At 44.2% G+C, this 25992-nt stretch overlaps 2 protein-coding genes across 4 annotated transcripts in view; one reads left to right on the plus strand and one right to left on the minus strand.

The window, feature by feature from the left end:
- The window catches only part of LOC118358974 (thyroid hormone receptor alpha-like), a 96533-nt gene extending 95967 nt beyond the window's left edge, over nucleotides 1-566 (plus strand). For all 3 annotated transcript variants that reach the window (XM_052480279.1, XM_035737050.2, XM_035737051.2), the window contains one exon: nucleotides 19-566. In XM_052480279.1, coding sequence (XP_052336239.1) covers nucleotides 19-269 — 251 coding nt within the window. In that variant the 3' untranslated portion in view covers nucleotides 270-566. The remainder of the gene's footprint in view (nucleotides 1-18) is intronic.
- A 9205-nt stretch (nucleotides 567-9771) lies between these two features.
- LOC118358975 (dual specificity protein phosphatase 3-like) lies at nucleotides 9772-23078 on the minus strand. The gene is made up of 3 exons (XM_035737054.2): nucleotides 22827-23078; nucleotides 12140-12372; nucleotides 9772-11614 (listed from the first exon to the last, which is right to left on the minus strand). Exons 1-3 carry the CDS (start codon nucleotides 23000-23002, stop codon nucleotides 11406-11408), a joined length of 618 nt encoding a protein of 205 aa, XP_035592947.1. The 5' UTR covers nucleotides 23003-23078; the 3' UTR covers nucleotides 9772-11405.
- Nucleotides 23079-25992: the final 2914 nt, after the last annotated feature.

Consider the following 25992-nt stretch of genomic DNA (forward strand, 5'->3'; position numbering starts at 1 on the left):
ATTTTGCGTTCCTCTCAGATCGCTCTGGCCTGACATCGGTAGATAAGATCGAGAAGTGCCAGGAGACGTACCTGCTTGCCTTCGAGCACTACATCAACCACCGCAAGCACAACATTCCCCACTTCTGGCCCAAGCTGCTGATGAAGGTGACGGACCTGAGGATGATCGGGGCGTGCCACGCCAGCCGCTTCCTCCACATGAAGGTGGAGTGTCCCAACGAACTCTTCCCTCCGCTCTTCCTGGAGGTCTTCGAGGACCAGGAAGTATGAACTGACCCCTGACTTTTGACCTGGAAGAGATAGAGGGAGAGAGGGGGGAATTATGAGGGGGAAAGAAAAGGAGTAACAATTGGCCTCTTTCCTCATTTTGTGAAACACAATATCACCACCAGCAACACGGATAGTCACAGAGAAAAACAAAAAGGCTTTCTTTTGCATAGCCGTTTTGATGATTTGCACTTGGGGCTCTTGTGGCTGCTGGGCCCCACTTTGAGTTGGGGGGTGGGGCCCCCCTCTAAAGTGGGGTTCTCTGGCTGTGGGGCCTCTCTCTGAGTTGGGGTTCTCTGGCTGCACCCCCCCTCTGAGTTGATGGTCTGTGGCTGCGCTGTGCGTCTCTATCTAACAGAGAAGCTAACAGCCCTGTGCAGTGTTCTCCTCCTGTGTTGTTATACACCTGGTGCACATGTATGCAAACCCAAACCCACGAGGTCTGGTTGGAGTACTGGTACTGATGGAGCTCTGTGTTAGTGGAAGGCAATCACTCTGAGAGGCAGATGGTTGACACAAACATACACACTTACAATCACACAATTTTACAAAACCTCACACATACAGCCACTGATGTACATCTACATTCACCTAACACACACACACTACTATAGACAAACATATTCATACAGTACATGGATTGATATAGCTTTTCAGAGCTGCCCATCACTCGAGGAGGGCAGATAGATACTTTTTGTATATTTTGTCCCACAATCGAGCTTCCATCAGGGGGCTCCACCCTCCAACCAGCTCCCCTCTTCACCAGCCTCCTCACCAGCCTCCACTGGGACAGTTACCAAGTGTACCCCCACACTTTTCTCTTTTGGACTCTTCCCTTCCACCCCTGATGTGCAGAGTTACACATATACCTCCCTTTATGACAATGCAAACACACATACCTATTTATGAATACAAACAATATCCAATTTGTTGTGCAATGGTGCAAGAGTACCTGCATTTATATACACAACACTTTACCCTCACACATACAAGTCCTGTATACCTATCTTACTACATGTATACAGTACACCGGTCTAACTGCATGCACATGTATCTCTGTACCTGCATAATACCCACTGGTTTACCTCCATATACTTCTCATCAGATTACATACCTCTCTTAACCCGTATGCATATATATATATATTTTGCTGAATATACATATACAGTTAACATAACTGTCTACCTGTGTATATGTGTACCTCTCCTATACATACCTCTCTGTGTGTACACACACAAAACAATACTGTTCTTTTACCTCATATGACGGTTGATCCTCACCTAGGTTGTGTCATTCCACCCATCCCAAACCTCCACTACATCTCCCGTTTGGGCTGCACTGCACTTCCTAGTTGCAGACCGTGTGTGTCTCCTCCATGTTGCCCTCATCACACAGGACTCCCACCACCTCTGATGTGGGATTGGTTGAGGGACCGGGGGGTCACTGACAGATTCTACCTCACCTCCCATGTTTGGAGCAGCTGCCCCTCTGAGTGCAAATAAATACACTTCCACAGCTGCCAATATGGACCTGTTTGTTCCCCTACTACACCGTTCAGTATGGTTCTATGACCCCTGAAATGTGAGAGGCCGCAGACCTTTTACACTTTTCTTTTTGAAGTATTTTTATCACACAGAACCAAGTCTCATACTGGATTCCCCTATGTATGTTCAAGACAGGAGAAACAACAAACCCACTGGTGGTATAAATATTCTCTGTCTGATGACAAACTCAAAGGAAACTTTCTTTCGGAGGAAAAGACAGACAGTACACCTTGAAAGCCAAATGAGCTCAATGGACGGGCCAGGCAAAAGCCCGTGGTAAGAAAACACGAAAAAAACTCCAATCTTTAACTCAGTTCAGCAGTGTTCACCTGTGGATGGATACCCTGGTTCTCAATGTGGCAGGTCCAGAGACGAGACAAGACCGAGAGTCCTAGCCGATGCAACCTGCCACATATTGTACTTTTACAGCATCATTCACAGTAGCAACCCCCTTTCTCCTAAAGTGTGAAAAGTGGTTGCCACAGAGAGCCACAAAGCCTTTGAGATGACTCTCTGACTGTCCTCCCCACACATCCAATCCTACACCCAGCCATCTATGAGCTTTCGCTACATGTCGCCCTCCCCTCCCCTTCAAAGCCATTGACAGGTATTTGTTTTGCACTAAAGTGATGTCTCCCCCTGTATTTGCCCTATATATGCCCTCTGTTGCTATACATCTCTTCTCCTGCAGTCTTACCTTAATCCCTAGCTTGATCACGGCGCCTTACATTCTGTCACTACGCACACACACACACACACACACACACACACACACACACACACACACACACACACACACACACACACACACACACACACACTCTCTCTCTCAGTATTACCACAAGGGTATTTAAAGGAACCTAGAAAATAGGATGTCATTCAAACACATGCGCAGAGATGTGATATGGTTCACTTGAAAAAGAGATGCCGATCTCAATGTGGCTTTAATGTTTAAATAAAGGATACATAAAAGATATGCAGCATAATGATAATCAACTCTTTATCACTGTGAAGGAGCCAGGCTTTAACCAGACGGTTGGTTTGGGATAAGGTGTAGAATAGGGTTGGCTTTAGCTGTGAACGACATGGAAATGTTCCCCAGAGGGGTCGTGAATAACAACATGTAGAAGAAAGGGAGGCTTTTCCACACAGCCAGTGGTCCCTAGACTACTGACAATCTCATACAGAATCAGACTCACCAGCACCGCAGAGCACACTGCCTTCAGACACCATCAATCACACCAGCACAGCTGATGGATCCTCAGGCTCTCGCTGGCCATCCTCGTGCCAGGACAGTGTGGATACAATCAACCGACAAATGTTATCTTAGGTATGTCCTTCCACGCTACCCCCACACCTCCCATTCTCCACACTGTTTCTATTGCACCACCTTAACTAACCACACTACTAAACCAGGAATATCATCTACATTCTCGAACTTAACAGATATCTTCCCTGACACAAATTAACTTCTTTAAATGGAGAATCTCCATTGAACACGCTTCTTAGTCCAGGACTAGGCTTTATCTGGGTCCAGGAAACTAGCCCCAATCTCCCCCTCCCCTTTAAGACAATCTCATGCTTTGCCCTCACTCGCTTTAACCTCCCCATAACTCCGTCCTCCCCACAACATAGCTGTCTTGCTCCCCTCTGAACAGCCAATCAAACCCCAAGCAAAAGTAGCACTTAGAGAGGAAAGGAAATCCCAGGAACATGAATGATATGTCGTCATGAAGAATGTTAAAAAAAAAAACATTTAATGTAATTTTATTTCACCTTTATTTAACCAGATAGACCAGTTGAGAACAAGTTCTCATTTACAACTGCGACCTGGCCAAGATAAAGCAAAGCAGTGCGACACAAACAACACAGAGTTACACATGGGATAAACAAACGTACTGTCAATGACACAATAGAAAAATCTATATACAGTGTGTGCAAATGTAGTAAGATTAGGGAGGTAAGGCAATAAATAGGCCATAGTGGCAAAATAATTACAATTTTGTAATTAAACACTGGAGTGATAGATGTGCAGAAGATGAATGTGCAAGTAGAGATACTGGGGTGCAAAGGAGCAAAAAAAGGAATAACAATAGGGTTGGGTGGGCTATTTACAGATGGGCTGTGTACAGGTGCAATGATTGGTAACCTGCTCTGACAGCTGATGCTTAAAGTTAGTGATGGAGATATAAGACTCATGCTTCAGTGATTTTCGCAATTCCTTCCAGTCATTGGCAGCAGAGACCTAGAAGGAAAGGCGGTCAAATGAGGAGTTGTCTTTGGGGATGACCAGTGAAATATGCCTGCTGGAGCGTGTGCTACGTGTGGGTGCTGCTATGGTGACCAGTGAGCTGAGATAAGGCGGGACTTTAGCAAAGACTTATAGATGACCTGGAGCCAGTGAGTTTGGTGACGAATATGAAGCGAGGGCCGGCCAACGAGAGCATACAGGTCGCAGTGGTGGGTAGTATATGGGGCTTTGGTGACAAAACAGTTGAACGGTTGAACTAGAGAAATGAAATGGAGAAATCCCAGACTGAAAATGTTGTGCACTAAGTGTCTTTCTGCATATTTCTGCATATTTGTGAACTGGATGGATGATGAAAGTGGATGATGTCACACTTCCGGGTTGAAATGCTGTTTGTCTGACCGATTGATCTCAATAAAGTATTTGACATTTTTTTGAAAAAGAGACTGAAAGCCCAGAAACGGAGGGAAAGAAAAGACGACTTGGATAATTATGTTGAGTTTTTTGTTGTTGTTATGATTATTGTTGTTTGTTGTTTAGCATTTGATTTAATTGCTCAGTTAATGTCTGTGTTGTCAGAGCTTGTCTGATATGATGCTTTACTGTGTAAAACAAACAGCTGTAGACACTTTCTGAACATCTGTGCAGTGTAGGGGTGTGTCTCAAATGGCCCCCTATTTCTGACGCAGACTCGGTCTTCATGAAACTTCACTTTGATCTCAGCTGGTTTGTATTGTTCGCTCAAGGTGGAAGACCCCCTTAACTCACTGACCTGGGTTCTCCTCTAACCAATCTTAACCTTGATCTATAGATGGGTTAAAGTAAAACTGACTTTAGATGACAACTTGGTGGAAACGTCACCCCATGAATTTGCCGTCTGTCCGTCTTAATGTAAACAGGAATATTATATACGTTTTTTAAGAAAAAGTATTACTGTAAAAAAAGAAACAAGCTATAAAAATTTCAAAACAGAAACCACAAAAGAGAGATTTAAACAACTATTCATACCTCAGACAATGAAGTGGAAACAGAATGAAAAGGAGTTCTGCTCTGCAGAATGTGATAGTGGTTATTGTGCCCAGACACTCACTGATCAATTCTTTTTGTTAGATGTTTCATAGGTTATGACAAAATAAACATACATCGAGAGATGGTGGCATCCCAGAGCTCTTTTTATTTTTATTGTTAAAAAGATAGACTTACGTCAAACGTTGTTAACGTTCAGTTTCTTACTTGGGTACGTTTCCCTCCCTCAACCTGCTCCTGAGACAATTATTTTTATGAAATCAGCCATTGAATTATGTCCAAACAATCTTTAGCAGTGTGCTTTCTCTTCTCTCAACTTACCTTCATGAATACTGGTCTGAAAGGACCAGATAAGTGAAAGCAGTATGGTGGAAACTCATCCATTTCCTGTCAATTTCCGGTGGTAATCATTAATCAAGTACAGTATATAGAATGGGAGATTGTGGGATAGCTTGGAGCGAACACAGTATAGGCAGAGGGAAAAGTCCAATACTTACTCCTGTGTTTTTCAATCCTGGTCTTTGTGTTGGCAAGGCAAGAGTATTGCCCAAATACTGCTGACAAGCAAAAGGCCATCTTGAGGTTTCAGTTGAACATTTATCTGCTCTTCCCACCAGTTGAATGGTGTAGAGCATGTCTGATGGATGGGATAGTAAAGTTTCTATTCTCAAATCAAGGACCGGGATTGGGGGAAACACTTTTATACACCATATTGGTTCTGGTAAAAAAGAAAAACATCTGAAAGACAAACTGTGTAGAGGTGTTAACAAATTTGCTCAGGTCTGACTAAATGTTATGTGGAGTGGTGAACGGAGGCTATAGAATTCTGTGTTTGTGGGAGGTGGTTGAAGATACAATTCCTAATGTGATGAGTAGGCCTAGAGTTGGTAACAGTAGTCACTGCAGTGCAGCCTAATAAGTTAATTGAATTCACAACTGTTTGGGCCTACGGAAAGAGGGGAGATGCAGATTGTACAATATGATGTCCATCTGGCCTGGTGGAGGAAATTATAGTATAATTTTTTAAATATAATTCAGAGGCACAGACTCTGTGAGTGAAAGGGGCTGGGATTCTGTGAATATGTTTGCTCACCGTGGATGGCAGATGCTATCTGCTGGTCACGCAGGGTAGCCTAGTGGTTAGAGCATTGGACTAGTAACTGAAAGGTTGCAAGTTTGAATCCCTGGGCTGACAAGGTACATATCTGTTGTTCTGCCCCTGAACAGGCAGTTAACCCACTGTTCCTAGGCCGAAGATAAGAATTTGTTCTTAACTGACTTGCCTAGTTAAATAAAGCTAAAATAATTATTAATTTTTTCAACTCAATATTGGGAGATTTGGTAGCCCAACTACAGACAGATTAGGGTCTTTTCTTTTCAGCCGTAGTCATTTGACTTCAAAACTATGTTTTTCCAGTAATTGTATTTTGAAATATAAGACCAATTCTAGCTACTGTTTACTAACAGCCGCAACTCCACAATCAGCTGTTTGAAATTAAGCCAGCTGCCCAAATTGCAGGCTGTGTGGGCCTATGTGCTATGTTTGTGATTTAAACAATTCACAGCGATATTGTAAAGGAAGCTATTAATCCTCGGTGGCTACATTATCCTCTCTGGTGTAGTATTTTGAATTATTTTATTTATTTAGACATATGTACAAACAGGACTAATTATTTAATTTTTTAAGTTTAATAATGAATTAATTTTGGCAATTTACCAGTTTGTGCTGCACCTACTTCAGCACTCCTACTCCCCGTGGCTATGGTCATGTTCCTAATGAATCACAAAATGGGAGAAACTGTTTCGAAATCTTTCGAATAAGAGTTCTCATTTTGGTTTTCCCTTAGAAAAAGGTATTGATAGTGAATGCGACCGTAGGTTGTCAGGTTATAGATTCAGCACCGCTCAGTTTGTTTAACTTAGCTTATTATTAAGCTTTATTTCAAGAGTTTAGAAATGACAAGGTGATACAGAGGTGGAGAAAGGAGGAAGTTGAAAGGGACAACTCAGTGTTGAACCCAGGTCTCCGGCGTGTGTTGAGAGTGGGGAGTGTTACCACTATACCATATCTGCCACTTAACTGGACGTTTGTTACATGCAAGATGGCCAACAAATCATAAAGTTTGGACAGATAATCTCTTCATATGGTATTATTGCTTGAGAAAAAGCATATATTATAACTATGCAAGTTGATGCACAGTAGTTGTTCTTCTCGTCCTTTTTTTCCATTTTGATGGCCGCTTGTTGACACTTTTTCACTATAAAACTGCAATTTTAGCTCAAGTGAAAGCACCGGATGCAAGCCTCAATGTGTGTCTCTCCCCCAGAAAAACATAACCTCATGCAGTCATCATCAGGGTTTCTCAGCCTAGGTCCTACAAGTATTAAAGTTATATAAACGTTACTGTTTTTAACCCATGTGACTATGTTGTGCCACGGTTCTTAATCAAATAATAACTTTCAGGGGTTTTGTCAGAATAAAATGTAAAAAAGTATATATAATTGAATTGTACAAACAGTGTACTACTACAACACAAACACACACGAGACAATTCCGGAAATGCACTGTGATTCCTGTCACCTGCTGCTCAAGCCAGTGTTCTGTTCACATTGCATATATTATATTGACTGATGATGTTATGTCTGATATGTGTTGTTCTGTGTTGGGCTGACTGGTTCAAACAATCAACCAGGGCAATTGTAAAATGTGGTTTTGAGATTTGTGTTCATTGTTTTAAAAGAAAATATTTGTACGGTAGTTGTTGCTCGTCTAGTCGCAATATATGTATCTAATAAATACATACTCTCTTTCTCTGTCTTTCTCTGTCTTGTTACAGGGTCTGTTTTGAACTTGAACCTGAATAAGTACAGTACCGTGAACTCCATGTGAGGTTGCTTTAGATTGTTGGGGAGGAGATGATGTCATAAAGGCAGTCTTCCTCTCCACCAATCACAGCCTGTCTTTCCCACCCTTGTTCTCTGTGCAACAGATAGACTGTCAGAGCTTCAAAACAGAGCTGCTCCCTCCGGGTCAGACAGGTTGCAAAAGTTTCTGAGTTCACAGAGTAACACACACACAGGCTAACAGACGACTCACTCAGACATCAGTTACAGATTTTTCTGCTCAGGAGAGTGCTTGCAGCACCACAGTAAGGCACAAAAATAGCACACACACACACACACACATACTTCCACTCTCACATACACACGCTCCTCAAATTGCATTACATTAAAAAAGGACACTACTTAGTGCTCAAACTCACATTTAGAAACCTTGCAGATACTGTATATGAGACTGTAGTTTGCAGGCATTACAGGAATATCAGCAGAGCCAGCCTCAGACCAGTTGATACAGACAGAGAACACCAAATGTTGTCCAGCCTGATATATTGCTGCTCACATAAAGGTTATAATGGATTCCATCCCCCTGCTGGTCAATAGCAGAATCTCTACACAACTTTTTCAATAGTGTCAGTATACCTGTTATTCACTGAAGAAATACAATTAGAAGAAATAACGACAAAACTAAATAAGAAATACTATATGTACTAGTGGTTTCTTCTTTAAAAAAACAGCTAAATAACCGTTTGGAAGACCCAGAGTTACCTCTGCTTCAGAGGATAAGTTCAGTAGAGTTTACCAGCCTCAGAAATTGCAGACCAGATAAATGCTTCACAGAGTTCAAGTAACAGACACATCTCAACATCAACTGTTCAGAGGAGACTGTGTGAATCAGGCTGCAAAGAAACCACTACTAAAGGACACCAATAATAAGAAGAGACTTGCTTGGGCCAAGAAACACTAGCAATGGACATTAGCAATGGACACTTCCCCCTTCTGATGACCAGGTGGCGAATCGCATCTCTGCATGTCTGGCAGACATATCAGTGTGGATGACGGATCACCACCTCAAGCTGAACCTCGGCAAGACCGAGCTGCTCTTCCTCCCGGGGAAGGACTGCCCGTTCCATGATCTCGCCATCACGGTTGACAACTCCATTGTGTCCTCCTCCCAGAGCGCTAAGAACCTTGGCGCGATCCTGGACAACACCCTGTCGTTCTCAACTAACATCAAGGCGGTGGCCCGTTCCTGTAGGTTCATGCTCTACAACATCCGCAGAGTACGACCCTGCCTCACACAGGAAGCGGCGCAGGTCCTAATCCAGGCACTTGTCATCTCCCGTCTGGATTACTGCAACTCGCTGTTGGTTGGGCTCCCTGCCTGTGCCATTAAACCCCTACAACTCATCCAGAATGCTACAGCCCGTCTGGTGTTCAACCTTCCCAAGTTCTCTCACGTCACCCCGCTCCTCCGCTCTCTCCACTGGCTTCCAGTTGAAGCTCGCATCCTCTACAAGACCATGGTGCTTGCCTACGGAGCTGTGAGGGGAACGGCACCTCAGTACCTCCAGGCTCTGATCAGGCCCTACACCCAGACAAGGGCACTGCGTTCATCCACCTCTGGCCTGCTCGCCTCCCTACCACTGAGGAAGTACAGTTCCCGCTCAGCCCAGTCAAAACTGTTCGCTGCCCTGGCCCCCCAATGGTGGAACAAACTCCCTCACGACGCCAGGACAGCGGAGTCAATCACCACCTTCCGGAGACACCTGAAACCCCACCTCTTTAAGGAATACCTAGGATAGGATAAAGTAATCCTTCTCACCCCCCTTAAAAGATTTAGATGCACTATTGTAAAGTGGCTGTTCCACTGGATGTCATAAGGTGAATGCACCAATTTGTAAGTCGCTCTGGATAAGAGCGTCTGCTAAATGACTTAAATGTAAATGTAATGTAGACAAGTCCAAATTTGAGATTTTTGGTTCCAACTTCCATGTCTTTGTGGGACGCAGAGTAGGTGAACAGATGATCTCTGAATGTGTGGTTCCCACCGTGAAGCATGGAGGAGGAGGTGTGACACTGTCAGTGATTTATTTACAATTCAAGGCACACTTAACCAGCATGGCTGCCACAGCATTCTGCAGCGGTATGCCATACCATCTGGTTTGTGTTTAGGTGGGACTATCATTTGTTTGACCCAACATACCTCCAGGCAATGACCCAACATACATCCAGGCTGTGTAAGAGCTATTTGACCAAGAAGGAGAGTGATCTAGTGCTGCATCAAATGACCTGGCCTCCACAATCACCTGACCTCAACCCAATTGATATGGTTTGGGATGAGTTGGACCGCAGAGATGAGTTGGACCACTGTTGGAAAAGCATTCCAGGTGAAGCTGGTTGAGAGAATGCCAAGAGTGTGCAAATCTGTCATCAAGGCAATTTATTTTTACCTTTATTAGGCAAAGGGTGGCTACTTTGAAAAATCTCAAAGATAAACTATATTTTTATTTGTTTAACACTTTTTTTTGGTTACTATGCTTTTATATTTTTTATTTCATAGTTTTGATCTCTTCACTAGTATTCTACAATGTAGAAAATAGAACATATAAAGAAAAAGCCTTGAATGAGTAGGTGAGTCCAAACTTTTGACTGGTACTGTAGGTTAACCATATCAATACTACATAAATCTCTTCTAACTAAAAAGTAATCGAATATACTTTTGAATATACGTTAATTTGGTGTGTCACATGATCTGTGTTACCAGCAGTGGGAAGATGTGAAATAATATTATAGACAGATGGGATTGGGAGGACTGCATGTCATACAAACGATTGGTCAGGGGCCTTAGTTTAGTCCTCATGTCGTGTGTGTGTGTAAGAATATACCATGATCTCAGTTAGACTGTGGGCCATATGTAAACCATGATAGTTTCTCATAAATGTGCAAAAAAAAACATGCTACAGCAAAATGAGAACTATTTCTTATTTAGACACTCAAATGGAGCAGCAGGAAAAGTAAACCTGATAACATAACCATTCAATGGTTCTCTAGAAATCACCTTGACGAGTAGATGCAAGCTCCACAGCACAGAGGCTAGAAAAGACTAGCAGTGTGAAGGAAGGAAGGAATTGGATGGCGAGACAGAGGGGGAGTTGTAGGGATTGTTCCTGAGTGTGAGGGTTCCTCCCTGATTGAGAGGGGTTGGGTTAAATGCAGAATACACATTTCATTTGAATGCATTCAGTTTTACAACTGACTAAGTATTCCCTTTCACTTGAATACAGTGTCTTTCTGAATTTAAATCAAAGGACAAGCCATGCTTGAGCCAGCCTACAAGTCAAGGATGGCAGTCAGTGAATGTGCGTATCTTTGTACATTTACAGGTACATACTTTCCAGGTGTCCTGAATACCTACACTCTTTCACGTGGCTGTTTATCTGTACATACTTGTAAGGTACGAGTACAGGGGAAAGAAAACCGTCATTGGTTCCAGAACTTTCCTTCGGCCGCCAGAGTTTCGTTGAGGCGACACAGCTGGCGCAGGAAGCCATCGTTAGGGCCGATCTCTCTCTTCTGTCGTACCACAGACAGGGCGGACTGAATGTCCATCCTGTGGCGCAACATCAGGTAGGCGATGACCAGTGTTGGGGAGCGGCTGTAGCCCTCTCTGCAGTGGACGTACACTTTACCTGAGGGACATGGAGAAGGGTTTTAGGTCAGAGAGAACGGGACACAATATTGCAACAAATAAGGATAAAATATGACATGAAATACTGGGATAAAATGTTGCGTCAATGTATTTCATTTAATATTTCTAAATTGAGACAATTCTGCATTTGAATTCAACTCAAATTTCCAGTTTCTACATGCACGATACCAAAAATCTATTAAAATAGTATTGATTCTTCTGAAGTCAACTCTGCATCCATCCCTGGTGTGACTGTGTTGAAACTGAGTCATCCCATTAGACCACATAGGACCATTTTCATAATCTTAGCGCGATTAGGTCATGTACTGTGATGTATTATATTCCACTGATCTCATGCAGAGGCTCACACCAAAACAATGAACTGTTACCTTACTCTTCCCATATTTGTTTTGCCTTGAAAGAAAAAGAGGTGGCTAACTATTGCTCTAAGTGTTTTGCTCCGTCGGCCTGCACCTCTCTAACTCAGGTGTGCATTTTCCCTTGTCTCAGAAAGGTTTTATCTTACCCTTCCCATCATTGTGTGCCAAGGCCTTCTCGATGAAGTTCGCCCCCTCCTCGAAGTAGATGCTGAGGTCAAAGTGGTCTGTGTCACTGGCGCCCATGCCGTGGTATGTGATGCCTGTGCCAGCGTAGAACTCTGCATTGGTGTTAACGTGCATGAAGGAGTTGCCTTCCGCTGCATTCAGAATGTGGGTGATGCCTAGCTTCTTCAGACGCATCGTGTTCATGGCCACAATACTAAAAAACAAAGTGCTGTAGGTGTCATAACCATTACAAACCTAGAGTGGTACTATATACAGGCATATACAATGCCTTCAGAATGTATTCATACCCCTTGACTTATTTCACATTTTGTTGTTACATCCTGAATTCAAAATGGCTTAAATATTTTTTGTTCACCCATCTATACAGAATACCCCAAAATGACAAAGTGAAACATCATTCTAAATGTTTGCTAATTTATTTGAAATGAAATACAGAAATATCTAATTTACATAAGTATGCACTCCCCTGAGTCAATACTTTGTAAAAGCACATTTGGCAGCGATTACAGCTGTGAGTCTTTCTGGGTAAGTCTAAGAGTTTTCTACACCTGGATTGTGCAACATTTGCAGATTTATTATTTTCATGTTGATGCATTGTTGATGCATCTTCAGTTTTCTATCACAGACATTGAACTCTGTAACTCTTTTATCATTGGCCTCAAGGTGAAATCCCTGAGCAGTTTCCTTCCTCCCCGGCAACTAAGTTAGGAAGGACACCTGTATTTTTCTAGTGACTGGGTGTATTAATACACCATCCAAAGTGTAATTAATAACTTCACCATGCTCAAGGGAATATTATTCAATGTTCTTTTTTAATTTACCCATCCTCCATCAACCTTCTTTGCAAGGCATTGGAAATCTCCCTGGTCCTTTTGGTTGAATCTGTGTTTGAAATTCACTGCCCCGACTGAAATACATTACAGATAATTGTGTGTGGGTTACAGAGATGAAGTACTACTTAAAAAATTATGCTAAACACTATATTATTGCACACAGAGTGAGTCTATACAATTTATGTTATTACTTATTTCAGCTTTTCAGTTTTTTATTAAATTGTATCCTTTTTTTCAAAAAACATAATTCTTCTTTGATATTATGGGTTATTGTGTGAATTATAGTGACCAAAAATCTAAATTGAATCTATTTTAAAAATTCACACAAAATAACATAAAATATGTAAATGTCAGGGGAAGGAATACTTTCTTAAGGCATTGTACATGTGTAGTGGTATAAAGTTGTACAGGGGTGTGTTATTAGCTGTGTCATTACCAGTGTCCATTTTAGCATGTAAATCTTGGTGGGGCAAACTTTAAAAAATACGAATTTTGGTGCATGCCAGAAAAGGTGGCAAACGGTACCCTCAAACCCTCAAAGGCCTTCATAAAGCCCAAGATACATTTTTTATTTTCAGCAACATGGAGTGAATCCGTACCACCGCTACACCTGGCTATCAGCGGAGCCTTGTCTGGCAGCAAAACAGTTAATTCAGCCACATTTACTGCCTTTAAAAAAACATAGCTGATATGGCTAACATACTTAGAGAATGTGGTGTCTACTGACAATTGAGATGTACAAATTATAGCATAAGGGGACGGCGAGCAGATAAGAGGCAGTCTGTAATTTTGATTAAGACATTAATGAGTGAGCTAGGACGGATGTTTTTAATAACTATTTGTTCGGCACTTTTGAAATGTACAGCGACAGAATTCAGAACATAGGCCGTTCTTACAGTATTCTCCCTGTACACCAAGTCAGAACCATAGAACAAATAAAGGGGGCATATAAGCAGACAATGAACGCTCTTATTTATATTTATATTATTTATATATTTATATTTGATGATTACATTTCTCTAGAACAGGCTATAGGCTTCATGTGCACCACCAACAGCTAACAGCTTACTACACAACATACACTTAGCATTACTTTCTTAGCTACAGTATACATATACAGTATACATATCTCCCTGGCATATTATATCATTTATGCAGCAGCACACAACCATTTTGGATCACGTTGTTGTGCTGGGCTCACTTGAAGAGGAAGGTGGTCCTTCTGTAGCTCAGTTGGTAGAGCATGGCGCTTGTAACGCCAGGGTAGTGGGTTCGATTCCCGGGACCACCCATACGTAGAATGTATGCACACATGACTGTAAGTCGCTTTGGATAAAAGCGTCTGCTAAATGGCATATATTATTATTATATTATAGGTGGTGCAATGGTCTTTCATGGGAACATTTTGTCATCAAACTTTGTTATCAAAATCTGTCATTCTCTGGATTTATGGTGCTTTCAAGACAACTGGGAACTCTGAGGGGGGGGACAAGGTCAGATCATAATGTCATTGATCTTCAGGTCAGAGCTCTAAAATGAGACCAGAGTTCCCGACATGGAATTCCGAGTTGGATGAGTTTTCTTTTTTTCCCCAGAGTTCCCAGTTGTCTTGAACTCACTGAAGTCTGATTTCCAAGTTCCGAGTTTCCAGCTGTTATGAACGCGGCAAAAGTCATGCTGGATTGACAGCATGGCCAATGTTGAATGTTTATATTTTTAAGCTTGGAAAAGAGACCCTTAAACCCAGACTTGGACCACACACCCACTCCACTGAATAGCAGGCTAGTGATTGCTCAGCAGGCTAGTTTGCAGTTAGCCACTGATTCCTTCCAAACCACTCATTGTTGAATTTGCAATTTCTAAACTCAGCAAAAAAAGAAGATCTCCTCCTCATGGACTGCACCAGATTTGCCAGTTCTTGCTGTGAGATGTTACCCGCTCTTACAACAAGACACCTGCAAGTTCCCGGACATTTCAGGGGGGAATGGCCCTAGCCCCCACCCTTCGATCCAACAGGTCCAAGACATGCTCAATATAATTTAATTCCGGGCTCTTCGCTGGCCATGGCAAACACTGACATTCCTGAAATCACGCACCGAATGAGCTGTATGGCTGGTGGTATTGTCATGCTGGAGAGTCATGTCAGGATGAGCCTGCAGGAAGGGTACCACATGAGGGAGGAGGATGTCTTCCCTGTAACGCACAGCGTTGAGACAGCCTGCAATGACAACAAGCTCAGTCCGATGATGCTGTGACACAATGCCCCAGACCATGACGGACCCTCCACCTCCAAATCGATCCTGCTCCAGAGTACAGGCCTCGGTGTAACGCTCATTCCTTCAACGATAAACGCGAATCCGATCATCACCCCTGGTGAGACAAAACCGCGACTCGTCAGTGAAGAGCACTTTTATCCAGTCCTGTCTGGTCCAGCGACGGTGGGTTTGTGCAATAGGCGACGTTGTTGCCCGTGATAACGCTAATAACGTTTCAGTCAGGGACATCACTCGCTTTGAGACCTTGTAGTAGTTGTTCCCCTTGCTCTGCAAGGGCCGCAGATTTTGTGGAGCGATGGGTATCGATGCTTCGAGCGTGGCTGTTGATGATGTGTGCAGAGGGTCCCTGGTTCGAGCCCAGGTAGGGGTGAGGTGAGGGACGGAAGCTATACTGTTACATACAGTGGGGCAAAAAAGTATTTAGTCAGCCACCAATTATGCAAGTTCTCCCACTCAAAAAAGATGAGGCCTGTAATTTTCATCATAGGTACATTTCAACTATGACAGACAAAATTAGAAAAAAAATCCAGAAAATCACATTGTAGGACTTTTAATGAATTTATTTGACAATTATGGTGGAAAACAAGTATTTGGTCACCTACAAACAAGCAAGATTTCTGGCTCTCACAGACCTGTAACTTCTTCTTTAAGAGGCTCCTCTGTCCTCCACTCGTTATCTGTATTAATGGCACCTGTTTGAACTTGTTATCAGTATAAAAGACACCTGTCCACAACCTCAAACAGTCACACTCCAAACTCCACTATGGCCAAGACTAAAGAGCTGTCAAAGGAAGCAGTTAAGTTAAGCAGCTTGGTTTGAAGAAATCAACTGTGGGAGCAATTATTAGGAAATGGAAGACATACAAGACCACTGATAATCTCCCTCGATCTGGGGCTCCACGCAAGATCTCACCCAGTGGGGTCAAAATGATCACAAGAACGGTGAGCAAAAATCGCAGAACCACACGGGGGGGACCTAGTGAATGACCTGCAGAGAGCTGGGACCAAAGTAACAAAGGAGGACAAAGAATGCTGAGTTGCATCCAAAGAACACCATACCTACTGTGAAGCACGGGGGTGGAAACATCATGCTTTGGGGCTGTTTTTCTGCAAAGGAACCAGGACGACTGATCCGTGTAAAGGAAAGAATGAATGAAGAAGAATGAAACCCATGTTTTATTATTTTATTTCACCTTTGTTTAACCAGGTAGGCTAGTTGAGAACAAGCTCTCATTTGCAACTGCAACCTGGCCAAGATAAAGCACAGCAGTGTGAACAGACAACACAAAATTACACATGGAGTAAACAATTAACAAGTCAATAACACAGTAGAAAAAAAGGGGAGTCTATATACATTGTGTGCAAAAGGCATGAGGAGGTAGGCGAATAATTACAATTTTGCGGATTAACACTGGAGTGATAAATGATCAGATGGTCATGTACAGGTAGAGATATTGGTGTGCAAAAGAGCAGAAAAGTAAATAAATAAAAACAGTATGGGGATGAGGTAGGTAAAAATGGGGGGGCTATTTTCCGATAGACTATGTACAGCTGCAAGCGATCGGTTAGCTGCTCAGATAGCAGATGTTTGAAGATGGTGAGGGAGATAAAAGTCTCCAACTTCAGCGATTTTTGCAATTCGTTCCAGTCACAGGCAGCAGAGAACTGGAACGAAAGGCGGCCAAATGAGGTGTTGGCTTTAGGGATGATCAGTGAGATACACCTGCTGGAGCGCGTGCTATGGATGGGTGTTGCCATCGTGACCAGTGAACTGAGATAAGGCGGAGCTTTACCTCGCAAGGACTTGTAGATGACCTGAAGCCAGTGGGTCTGGCGACGAATATGTAGCGAGGGCCAGCCGACGAGAGCATACAGGTCGCAGTGGTGGGTGGTGTAAGGTGCTTTAGTGACAAAACGGATGGCACTGTGATAAACTGCATCTAGTTTGCTGAGTAGAGTGCTGGAAGCAATTTTGTAGATGACATCGCCGAAGTCGAGGATCGGTAGGATAGTCAGTTTTACTAGGGTAAGTTTGGCGGCGTGAGTGAAGGAGGCTTTGTTGCGGAATAGAAAGCCGACTCTAGATTTGATTTTCGATTGGAGATGTTTGATATGAGTCTGGAAGGAGAGTTTACAGTCTAGCCAGACACCTAGGTACTTATAGATGTCCACATATTCAAGGTCGGAACCATCCAGGGTGGTGATGCTGGTCAGGTGTGCGGGTGCAGACAGCGAATGGTTGAAAAGCATGCATTTGGTTTTACTAGCGTTTAAGAGCAGTTGGAGGCCACGGAAGGAGTGTTGTATGGCATTGAAGCTCGTTTGGAGGTTAGATAGCATAGTGTCCAAGGACGGGCAGAAGTATATAGAATGGTGTCATCTGCGTAAAAGTGGATCAGGGAATCGCCCGCAGCAAGAGCAACATCATTGATATATACAGAGAAAAGAGTCTGCCCGAGGATTGAACCCTGTGGCACCCCCATAGAGACTGCCAGAGGACCGGACAGCATGCCCTCCGATTTGACACACTGAACTCTGTCTGCAAAGTAGTTGGTGAACCAGGCAAGGCAGTCAACCCGAAAAACCGAGGCTACTGAGTCTGCCGATAAGAATATGGTGATTGACAGAGTCAAAATCATTGGCAAGGTCGATGAAGACGGCTGCACAGTACTGTCTTTTATCGATGGCGGATATGGTATCGTTTAGTACATTGAGCGTGGCTGAGGTGCACCCGTGACCGGCTCGGGAACCAGATTGCACAGCGGAGAAGGTACGGTGGGATTCGAGATGGTCAGTGACCTGTTTGTTGACTTGGCTTTCGAAGACCTTAGATAGGCAGGGCATATAGGTCTGTAACAGTTTGAGTCCAGGGTGTCTCCCCCTTTGAAGAGGGGGATGACTGCGGCAGCTTTCCAATCCTTGGGGATCTCAGACGATATGAGAGAGAGGCTGATCAGGCTGGTAATAGGGGTTGCGACAATGGCGGCGGATAGTTTCAGAAATAGAGGGTCCAGATTGTCAAGCCCAGCTGATTTGTATGGGTCCAGGTTTTGCAGCTCTTTCAGAACATCTGCTATCTGGATTTGGGTAAAGGAGAACCTGGAAAGGTTTGGGCGAGTAGCTGCGGGGGAGGCGGAGCTGTTGGCCGAGGTTGGAGTAGCCAGGCGGAAGGCATGGCCAGCCGTTGAGAAATGCTTGTTGAAGTTTTCGATAATCATGGATTTATCGGTGGTGACCGTGTTACCTAGCCTCTGTGCAGTGGGCAACTGGGAGGAGGTGCTCTTGTTCTCCATGGACTTCACAGTGTCCCAGAACTTTTGGGAGTTGGAGCTACAGGATGCAAATTTCTGCCTGAAGAAGCTGGCCTTAGCTTTCCTGACTGACTGCGTGTATTGGTTCCTGACTTCCCTGAACAGTTGCATATCGCGGGGACTATTCGATGCTATTGCAGTCCGCCACAGGATGTTTTTGTACTGGTCGAGGGCAGTCAGGTCTGGAGTGAACCAAGGGCTATATCTGTTCTTAGTTCTACATTTTTTGAACGGAGCATGCTTATCTAAAATGGTGAGGAAGTTACTTTTAAAGAGGCAATCCTCAACTGACGGGATGAGGTCAATGTCCTTCCAGTATACCCGGGCCATGTCGATTAGAAAGGCCTGCTCACAGAAGTGTTTTAGGGAGCGTTTGACAGTGATGAGGGGTGGTCGTTTGACTGCAGCTCCGTAGCGGATACAGGCAATGAGGCAGTGATCGCTGAGATCCTGGTTGAAGACAGCGGAGGTGTATTTGGAGGGCCAGTTGGTCAGGATGACGTCTATGAGGGTGCCCTTGTTTACAGATTTAGTGTTGTACCTGGTGGGTTCCTTGATGATTTGTGTGATATTGAGGGCATCTAGCTTAGATTGTAGGACTGCCGGGGTGTTAAGCATATCCCATTTTAGGTCACCTAACAGAACAAACTCTGAAGCTAGATGGGGGGCCATCAATTCACAAATGGTGTCCATGGCACAGCTGGGAGCTGAGGTAGCAGGCGGCAACAGTGAGAGACTTATTTCTGGAGAGAGTAATTTTCAAAATTAGTAGTTCGAACTGTTTGGGTATGGACCTGGAAAGTATGACACAACTTCGCAGGCTATCTCTGCAGTAGACTGCAACTCCTCCCCCTTTGGCAGTTCTATCTTGACGGAAAATGTTGTAGTTGGGTATGGAAATCTCAGAATTTTTGGTGGCCTTCCTGAGCCAGGATTCAGACACGGCAAGGACATCAGGTTTAGCAGAGTGTGCTAAAGCAGTGAGTAAAACAAACTTAGGGAGGAGGCTTCTGATGTTGACATGCATGAAACCAAGGCTTTTTCGATCACAGAAGTCAACAAATGAGGGTGCCTGGGGACATGCAGGGCCTGGGTTTACCTCCACATCATCCGCGGAACAGAGGAGGAGTAGAATGAGGGTGCGGCTAAAGGCTATCAAATCTGGTCGCCTAGAGCGTTGGGGACAGAGAATTTAAAGAGCAGATTTCTGGGCATGGTAGAATATATTCAGGGCATAATGCGCAGACAGGGGTATGGTGGGGTGCGGGTACAGCGGAGGTAAGCCCAGGCACTGGGTGATGATGAGAGAGGTTGTATCACTGGACATCCTGGTTGTAATGGGTGAGGTCACCGCATGTGTGGGATGTGGGACAAAGGAGGTATCAGGGGTATGAAGAGTGGAACTAGGGGCTCCATTGTAAACTAAAACAATGATAACTAACCTGAACAACAGTATACAAGGCATATTGACATTTGAAAGAGACATACAGCGAGGCATACAGTAATCACAGGTGTTGAATTGGGAGAGCTAGCTAAAACAGCAGCTAAAACAGTAGGTGAGACAACAGCTAATCAGCTAGCACAACAACAGCAGGTAAAAGGACGTTGACTAGGCAGGGAGGTTCGGATTAACTACACACAGAGCCTGAGTGCGGCTGGGGCCGACAGATAAACATAAACAAGCAGAATGGAGTACCGTGATTAATGGACAGTCCAGCATGCATCAGCTATGTAGCCAAGTGATCAGTGTCCAGGGGGCAGCGGTGGATGGGGCAGGGAAGCTAGACTGGCGAGTATTATCCAGGTTAAAAAAACTGGCTGGCTGTGCAGAAGGTAAAAGGTAGCAGTGGCTAACAATGACTAAATAGCTTGTAGCTAGTTAGCTGGTTAGCTTCTGGAGGTTCTTGAGTGTGTTTTAAAAATAATAGCGATTCCGTATCACATTGGGTGAGGCAGGTTACCGGAAGGTATAAACGAATAAAAAATCGAAAAGAGATTGAAAGTAAATATGGGTCCAGTGAGTGGTTGGGACGCGGCGATTCAGACGGTTAGCAGGCCTGTGCTAACAAGCTAACAGTTAGTAGGCCGGGGCTAAACAAGGTAGCAGTTAGCGGACCGGGGCTAAACAAGCTAGCAGTTAGCAGGCCGAATTAGCAAGCAAGGAGATAGCAAGGGCTAGAAAGTTAGCCTTTGGGAGACGTCGCGATGGGGTTTATGCCTCTTCATGCGGTGACATCGATAGACCGTTCGTGGGTCCGGATATTGTAGCCCAGGAGTATGCTTCGGTGGTAGCACAGGAGCTCTGGCCGGGCTAGCTTCAAGCTAAGTGGGTGGAAACGCTAGCCAGGAGTAATCATCCGGGGTTGTGGTTAGCTAGTTCGCTAGTTGTGAAGATCCAGCTGAAAATGTTCCGTTTGCGGTCGGAATCCGTTGGGAATCTGGGGCTAAAAAAATAATAGGTCCGTTATGCTCTGGTTAGAGTCGCGTTGTTCGAACTGGCGAGAGCTTTCCGAGCTAAAGGTTAGCTGATGACCGGTTAGCTGAAGACCGCTAGCAATGGTTTGCTGACTGATAGCTGGTAGTTAGCTGGCAAGCTTCAGTTGAGGGGTTCCGGATCCGAAGTAAATATAAGCACTTTAGAAAAAAAAGCAGATCCGCGCTACATTGGGTGAGGCGGGTTGCAGGAGAGTATTTAGAAGTTGAGGTTTAACAAAATGTTTTAAAAGATATGCGAAGAAAAATATGTAAAAAAAACGATATATACAAGGGACACGACACGACAAGACGTCTGACTGCTACGCCATCTTGGATCTTGTATCGTGAGATTTTGAGTGAAAACCATCAGCTTCCATCAGCAAGGGCATTGAAGATGAAACATGGCTGGGTCTTTCAGCATGACAATGATCCCAAACACACTGCCCGGGCAACGAAGGAGTGGCTTCGTAAGAAGCATTTCAAGGTCCTGGAAGTGGCCTAGCCAGTCTCCAGATCTCAACCCCATAGAAAATCTTTGGAGGGAGTTGAAAGTCCGTGTTGCCCAGCAACAGCCCCAAAACATCACTGCTCTAGAGGAGATCTGCATGGAGGAATGGGCCAAAATACCAGCAACAGTGTGTGAAAACCTTGTGAAGACTTACAGAAAACGTTTGACCTCTGTCATTGCCAACAAAGGGTATGTAACAAAGTATTGAGATAAACTTTTGTTGTTGAGCAAATACTTATTTTCCACCATAATTTGCAAATAAATTCATTAAAAATCCTACAATGTGATTTTCTGGATTTTTTTCTCAATTTGTCTGTCATAGTTCAAGTGTACCTATGATGAAAATGACAGGCCTCTCTAATCTTTTTAAGTGGGAGAACTTACACAATTGGTGGCTGACTAAATACTTTTTTGCCACACTGTAATCGGTTTTGTTTCAGTATGGCTTTTCTCAATAAATGTTTGATTTAAAAATCAGGATGATAAAAGCAAACAAATAAAATGAAAACAAGTTATTTCCACAACATAGGCTGCTGCAGTCCTATTGGCTATCAGATGTAACTACACTGAGTGTACAAAACATTAGGAACACCTTTCTAATATTGAGTTGCTCCACCTTTTGCCCTCAGAACATTCTCAATTGGTTGGGGCAAGGTGTCAAAAGTGTTCCACAGGGATGCTGACCCATGTTTACTCCAATGCTTCCCACTGTGGTGTCAAGTTGGCTATACAGTATGTAATTTGGGTGGTGGACCATTCTTGATACACACGGGAAACTGTCAAGCGTGAAAAACCCAGCAGCGTTGCAGTTCTTGACACACAAACCTGCTGCGCCTGGCAACTACTACCATTACCCGTTCAACGGTAACTCAATCTTTTGTCTTGCCCATTCACCCTCTGAATGGAACATATACACAATCAATGTCTCAATTGTCTCGAGGCTTAAAAATCATTATTTTTGGATTTAACAAGTGACATCAATAAGGGATCATAGCCTTCATCTGGATTAACCTGGTCAGTCTATGCCATTGAAAGAGCAGGTGTTCCTAATGTTTTGTACAATCAGTGTATATGATTGAGGCGTGGATGCACTTAGACTATACTCCATTTTAATATCATAATACCTCATATTTAGCTTCAGATAAGTGTGCTAAGACCAAAGTTGATCGAATAGCCTTATACCTGTCTATAAAGTTTAGAATTAACATTTCATTGACACATTAACTCAAGCAAATGAAACTCACGCATTTCCAACATATATCCTGGGGAACACCTCGTCGACATGGTGTGTTGGCATGCTGTAGTAACCGTCAACGTTGGCACACAGATCATTGAGCTGCTGCACTGACACTTCATAGTCTGACATGTCAACTCGCAGTGACACGGTAGGCTGCTTGGTTGCACTCTGATTTTGCTTCATCCCCTTCTTGACTAGAGCAGAGCTGTTAAATATGTCTAGCAGGTGTCGGTTTACAGAGCGACCAGGAGAGGAGTCAGGTTTTCACCCGGCTGTTGCATTGCTCTCACGGAGAGAGCCCCTGAGGGTCTGTGTGTTTTGAAAGTCTTCTTGGGCATGGCCCTCTCTCTCTCTCTCTCTCTCTCTCTCTCTCTCTCTCTCTCTCTCTCTCTCTCTCTGGGTGCATGCTGGGTGTTTTTGGAGTTTGAGTGTTTGGTGTGGAAAGCTCTATCCTAACTAACTTTCTTGATTCTATTCTTTTCTTTACATGTTATTTTCTATGGTGGAGGGTTAATGCAATATTTGTTTTTAGCGGTATCCAAAGTTTATTTTTTCAAAGTTAGGGTGGAAGAGGACAGAGTAACGTTCCGGGGGGTTGCAAGGTATAGTGTGCGCAATGGCTTCTCAGCCTAGTGCGCAAGAGACGCTGTCGATACAGCATGGTTTCAGGTGTGTTCCTGAGAACGGAGTTAAGGTGGAAGAGGTTCTGCTCGCGGTCGGTGAACAGGTAGGAGCTGAGTTTATACATTCTGCTTCTAGAATGAACAAGGCTGTGGTTGTGTTCATGAAAAGGGCTAATTTGGTCGGTAGGCTAATTGCTAGCGGAATATTTGTAAGGGATGTGTTGGTGTCAATTTCACCTCTCTCTACCCCTTCAACAAGAGTTGTAGTGGCAAATTTGCCTCCGTTTATTACGGATGATCAAATTAGGAAAGAGCTGAGTCGTTTTGGTAAGTTTGCTAGCGGTTTCCGTGTACTGTCAGCAGGTTTTCAGGCGGATGCCGTTAAGCACGTTGTTTCATTCAGGAGGCAAGTGTTTATGTTTCTGAACAATAATGAGCAACAGCTAAATGTGCATTTTAAAGTGAGGCATGGGGAAGGGCTCTATGCAGGTTTTGCCAGCACAGATAGTCTACGGTGTTTTGAATGTGGGGATTTGGGGCACAAGAGCTTTGCGTGCCCACATAAAGGCCATAGACAAGGGAGGGTACGAGCGCAAGGGGGGAAATCGAGGTGAAAATGCAGGGGGTAAGGAGATGCAGACAGCAGAGGCTGGGCCTAGTCAGTCTAGAGATGGTGGTGTAGATGAGGCTGGGTCTAGTCAGGCTAGAGATGGTGGAGAAGCAGAGGCTGGGTCTAGTCAGGCTAGAGATGGTGGGGTAGCTGAGGCTGGGCCTAGACATGCTATGGAGGGTGGTATAGCTGAGGCTGGCCCTAGTCATGCTATGGAGGGTGTTGTAGCTGAGGCTGGCCCTAGTCATGCTATGGAGGGTGTTGTAGCTGAGGCTGGCCCTAGTCATGCTATGGAGGGTGGTGCAGATGATACTGCGTCTAGTCAGGTTATTCTAGTGGATGAGGAGAGTATAGTGGGGAAGTGTAAGAGATTGGGGAGGAGGAGGAGGGTGTCAAGAGGAAAAAGAAAAGGGTGTGGACAAAGGCACCATGGAAATGTTGCCTGTTGCTGTGGGTGAGGCCCTAACCAGAGAGAAAGGGCAGGTGGTCAGGGTGGGAGATAGAGAAGAGGAGGAAAGTGAGTCTGAGGAAGAGGATGAGGAGGTATTTTTTCAGACTCCTCTTCAATTGGCCCGGAGCTGACAGCCAGTCAACCAGAGGGGTCTAAGTACACGTTGAGAGAACTGACAAGGTTCCTGAATGAGACTAAGGGGAAAAAAGTTAATCTTGAGGCTTTTTTTCCTGATCCTAGAAAGTTTGTAAGATCAGTACAACATGCTATGAGAAATGAGGGGCATGGTGTCCTCTCACCCAAGAAACGGTTTAGGTTGAGGAAGTGGGTCACAACAGTGCGTAAAGGCTTACCTTCAGACACTGTTTAAATGTTTAATTTCTTACTGACAATGGGGCTTTTTGAGCTTTGCTATTGGTCTATTTCTCTGCTGGCTTTTCTCCCACTTCTTATGGAGACTCTTCGGGTAGGCTCGCTCAATATAAATGGCGCCAGAGATGCGGGAAAGAGGAGTGTGTTGAGTGAATATGTAAAACATAAACAAGTACAGGTGTTGTTTCTGCAGGAGACGCATAGTGATGTGGTGAATGAAGTTGATTGGGGGCTCTGGTGGAAAGGGGCAAGTGTGTTGAGCCATGGGACAAATCTTAGTGCAGGGGTGGCAGTCCTTTTTGCATCGGGTCTGGCTGTAAAAATTTGCTCCTCAAAGGAGGTGTGTAGGGGTAGGTTGCTTGTTGTTAAAGCAGAAATTAACAACATGTGTTTTGTCTTTATAAATGTGTATGCGCCTAACACAGGGAGAGAAAGAGGGGTTCTAATTTGGGAGTCTTAGACAGGAACTCTCACAAGTAGCGCCTGAGGAGACGCTGGTGATCGGAGGTGACTGGAACTGTACAATGGATTTTACAAAAGACAGAAATGGGGAAGAGCCTCATTCAGTGTCAGTGGGAGTGTTAAGGGACATCTTTAATCAGTTTGACCTAGTGGATGTTTGGAGAACTAAACATCCAAACACAAGACAGTATACGTGGGTGAAGGTTTTTGGGGCTAGGGTGAGTGCAGCTCGACTTGATCGTTTTTACATGTCCAGGAATCAGAGCAATAGGCTTCTGGGTGCTACCATTCTCCCAGTGGGGTTTTCGGATCACCACATAACCATGGCTCGGCTGTCTATTTCACCAGGGCCCCGGCAGGCATCTTATTGGAAGTTCAATGTAAAGCTCTTACAAGATGCCACTTTTTGCTCAGGTTTCCAGACTTTTTGGGAAAGATGGGGGCAGCGAAGAGAGGAGTATGAGTCTCTGAGTCAGTGGTGGGATGTGGGGAAAGTGCAAATTCGGCTTTTCTGTCAACAGTACACAGCTCTCTCATCCTCAGAGGCTAGGAGAGTGTTGGGGGAACTAGAGCGGTGTATTAGTGAGATGGAGGTAGAGATGGTGGGGCAAGGCAATGTAGGCCTCCAGGCTAACTTAGCCGACTACGTAGGGAC

This window comes from Oncorhynchus keta, chromosome 26 (genome assembly GCF_023373465.1).
Source record: "Oncorhynchus keta strain PuntledgeMale-10-30-2019 chromosome 26, Oket_V2, whole genome shotgun sequence".
Taxonomy (NCBI): Eukaryota; Metazoa; Chordata; class Actinopteri; order Salmoniformes; family Salmonidae; genus Oncorhynchus; species Oncorhynchus keta.

Coding starts and splice junctions, on each gene's coding strand:
- LOC118358975 (XM_035737054.2), bottom strand. CDS start 23,002: ATGAAGCAAAATCAGAGTGCAACCAAGCAGCCTACCGTGTCACTGCGA. Junction 12,373..22,826: donor AGGATATATGTTGGAAATGC/GTGAGTTTCATT, acceptor TTTGTTTTTTAG/TATTGTGGCCATGAACACGA. Junction 11,615..12,139: donor GGCACACAATGATGGGAAGG/GTAAGATAAAAC, acceptor CATGTCCCTCAG/GTAAAGTGTACGTCCACTGC.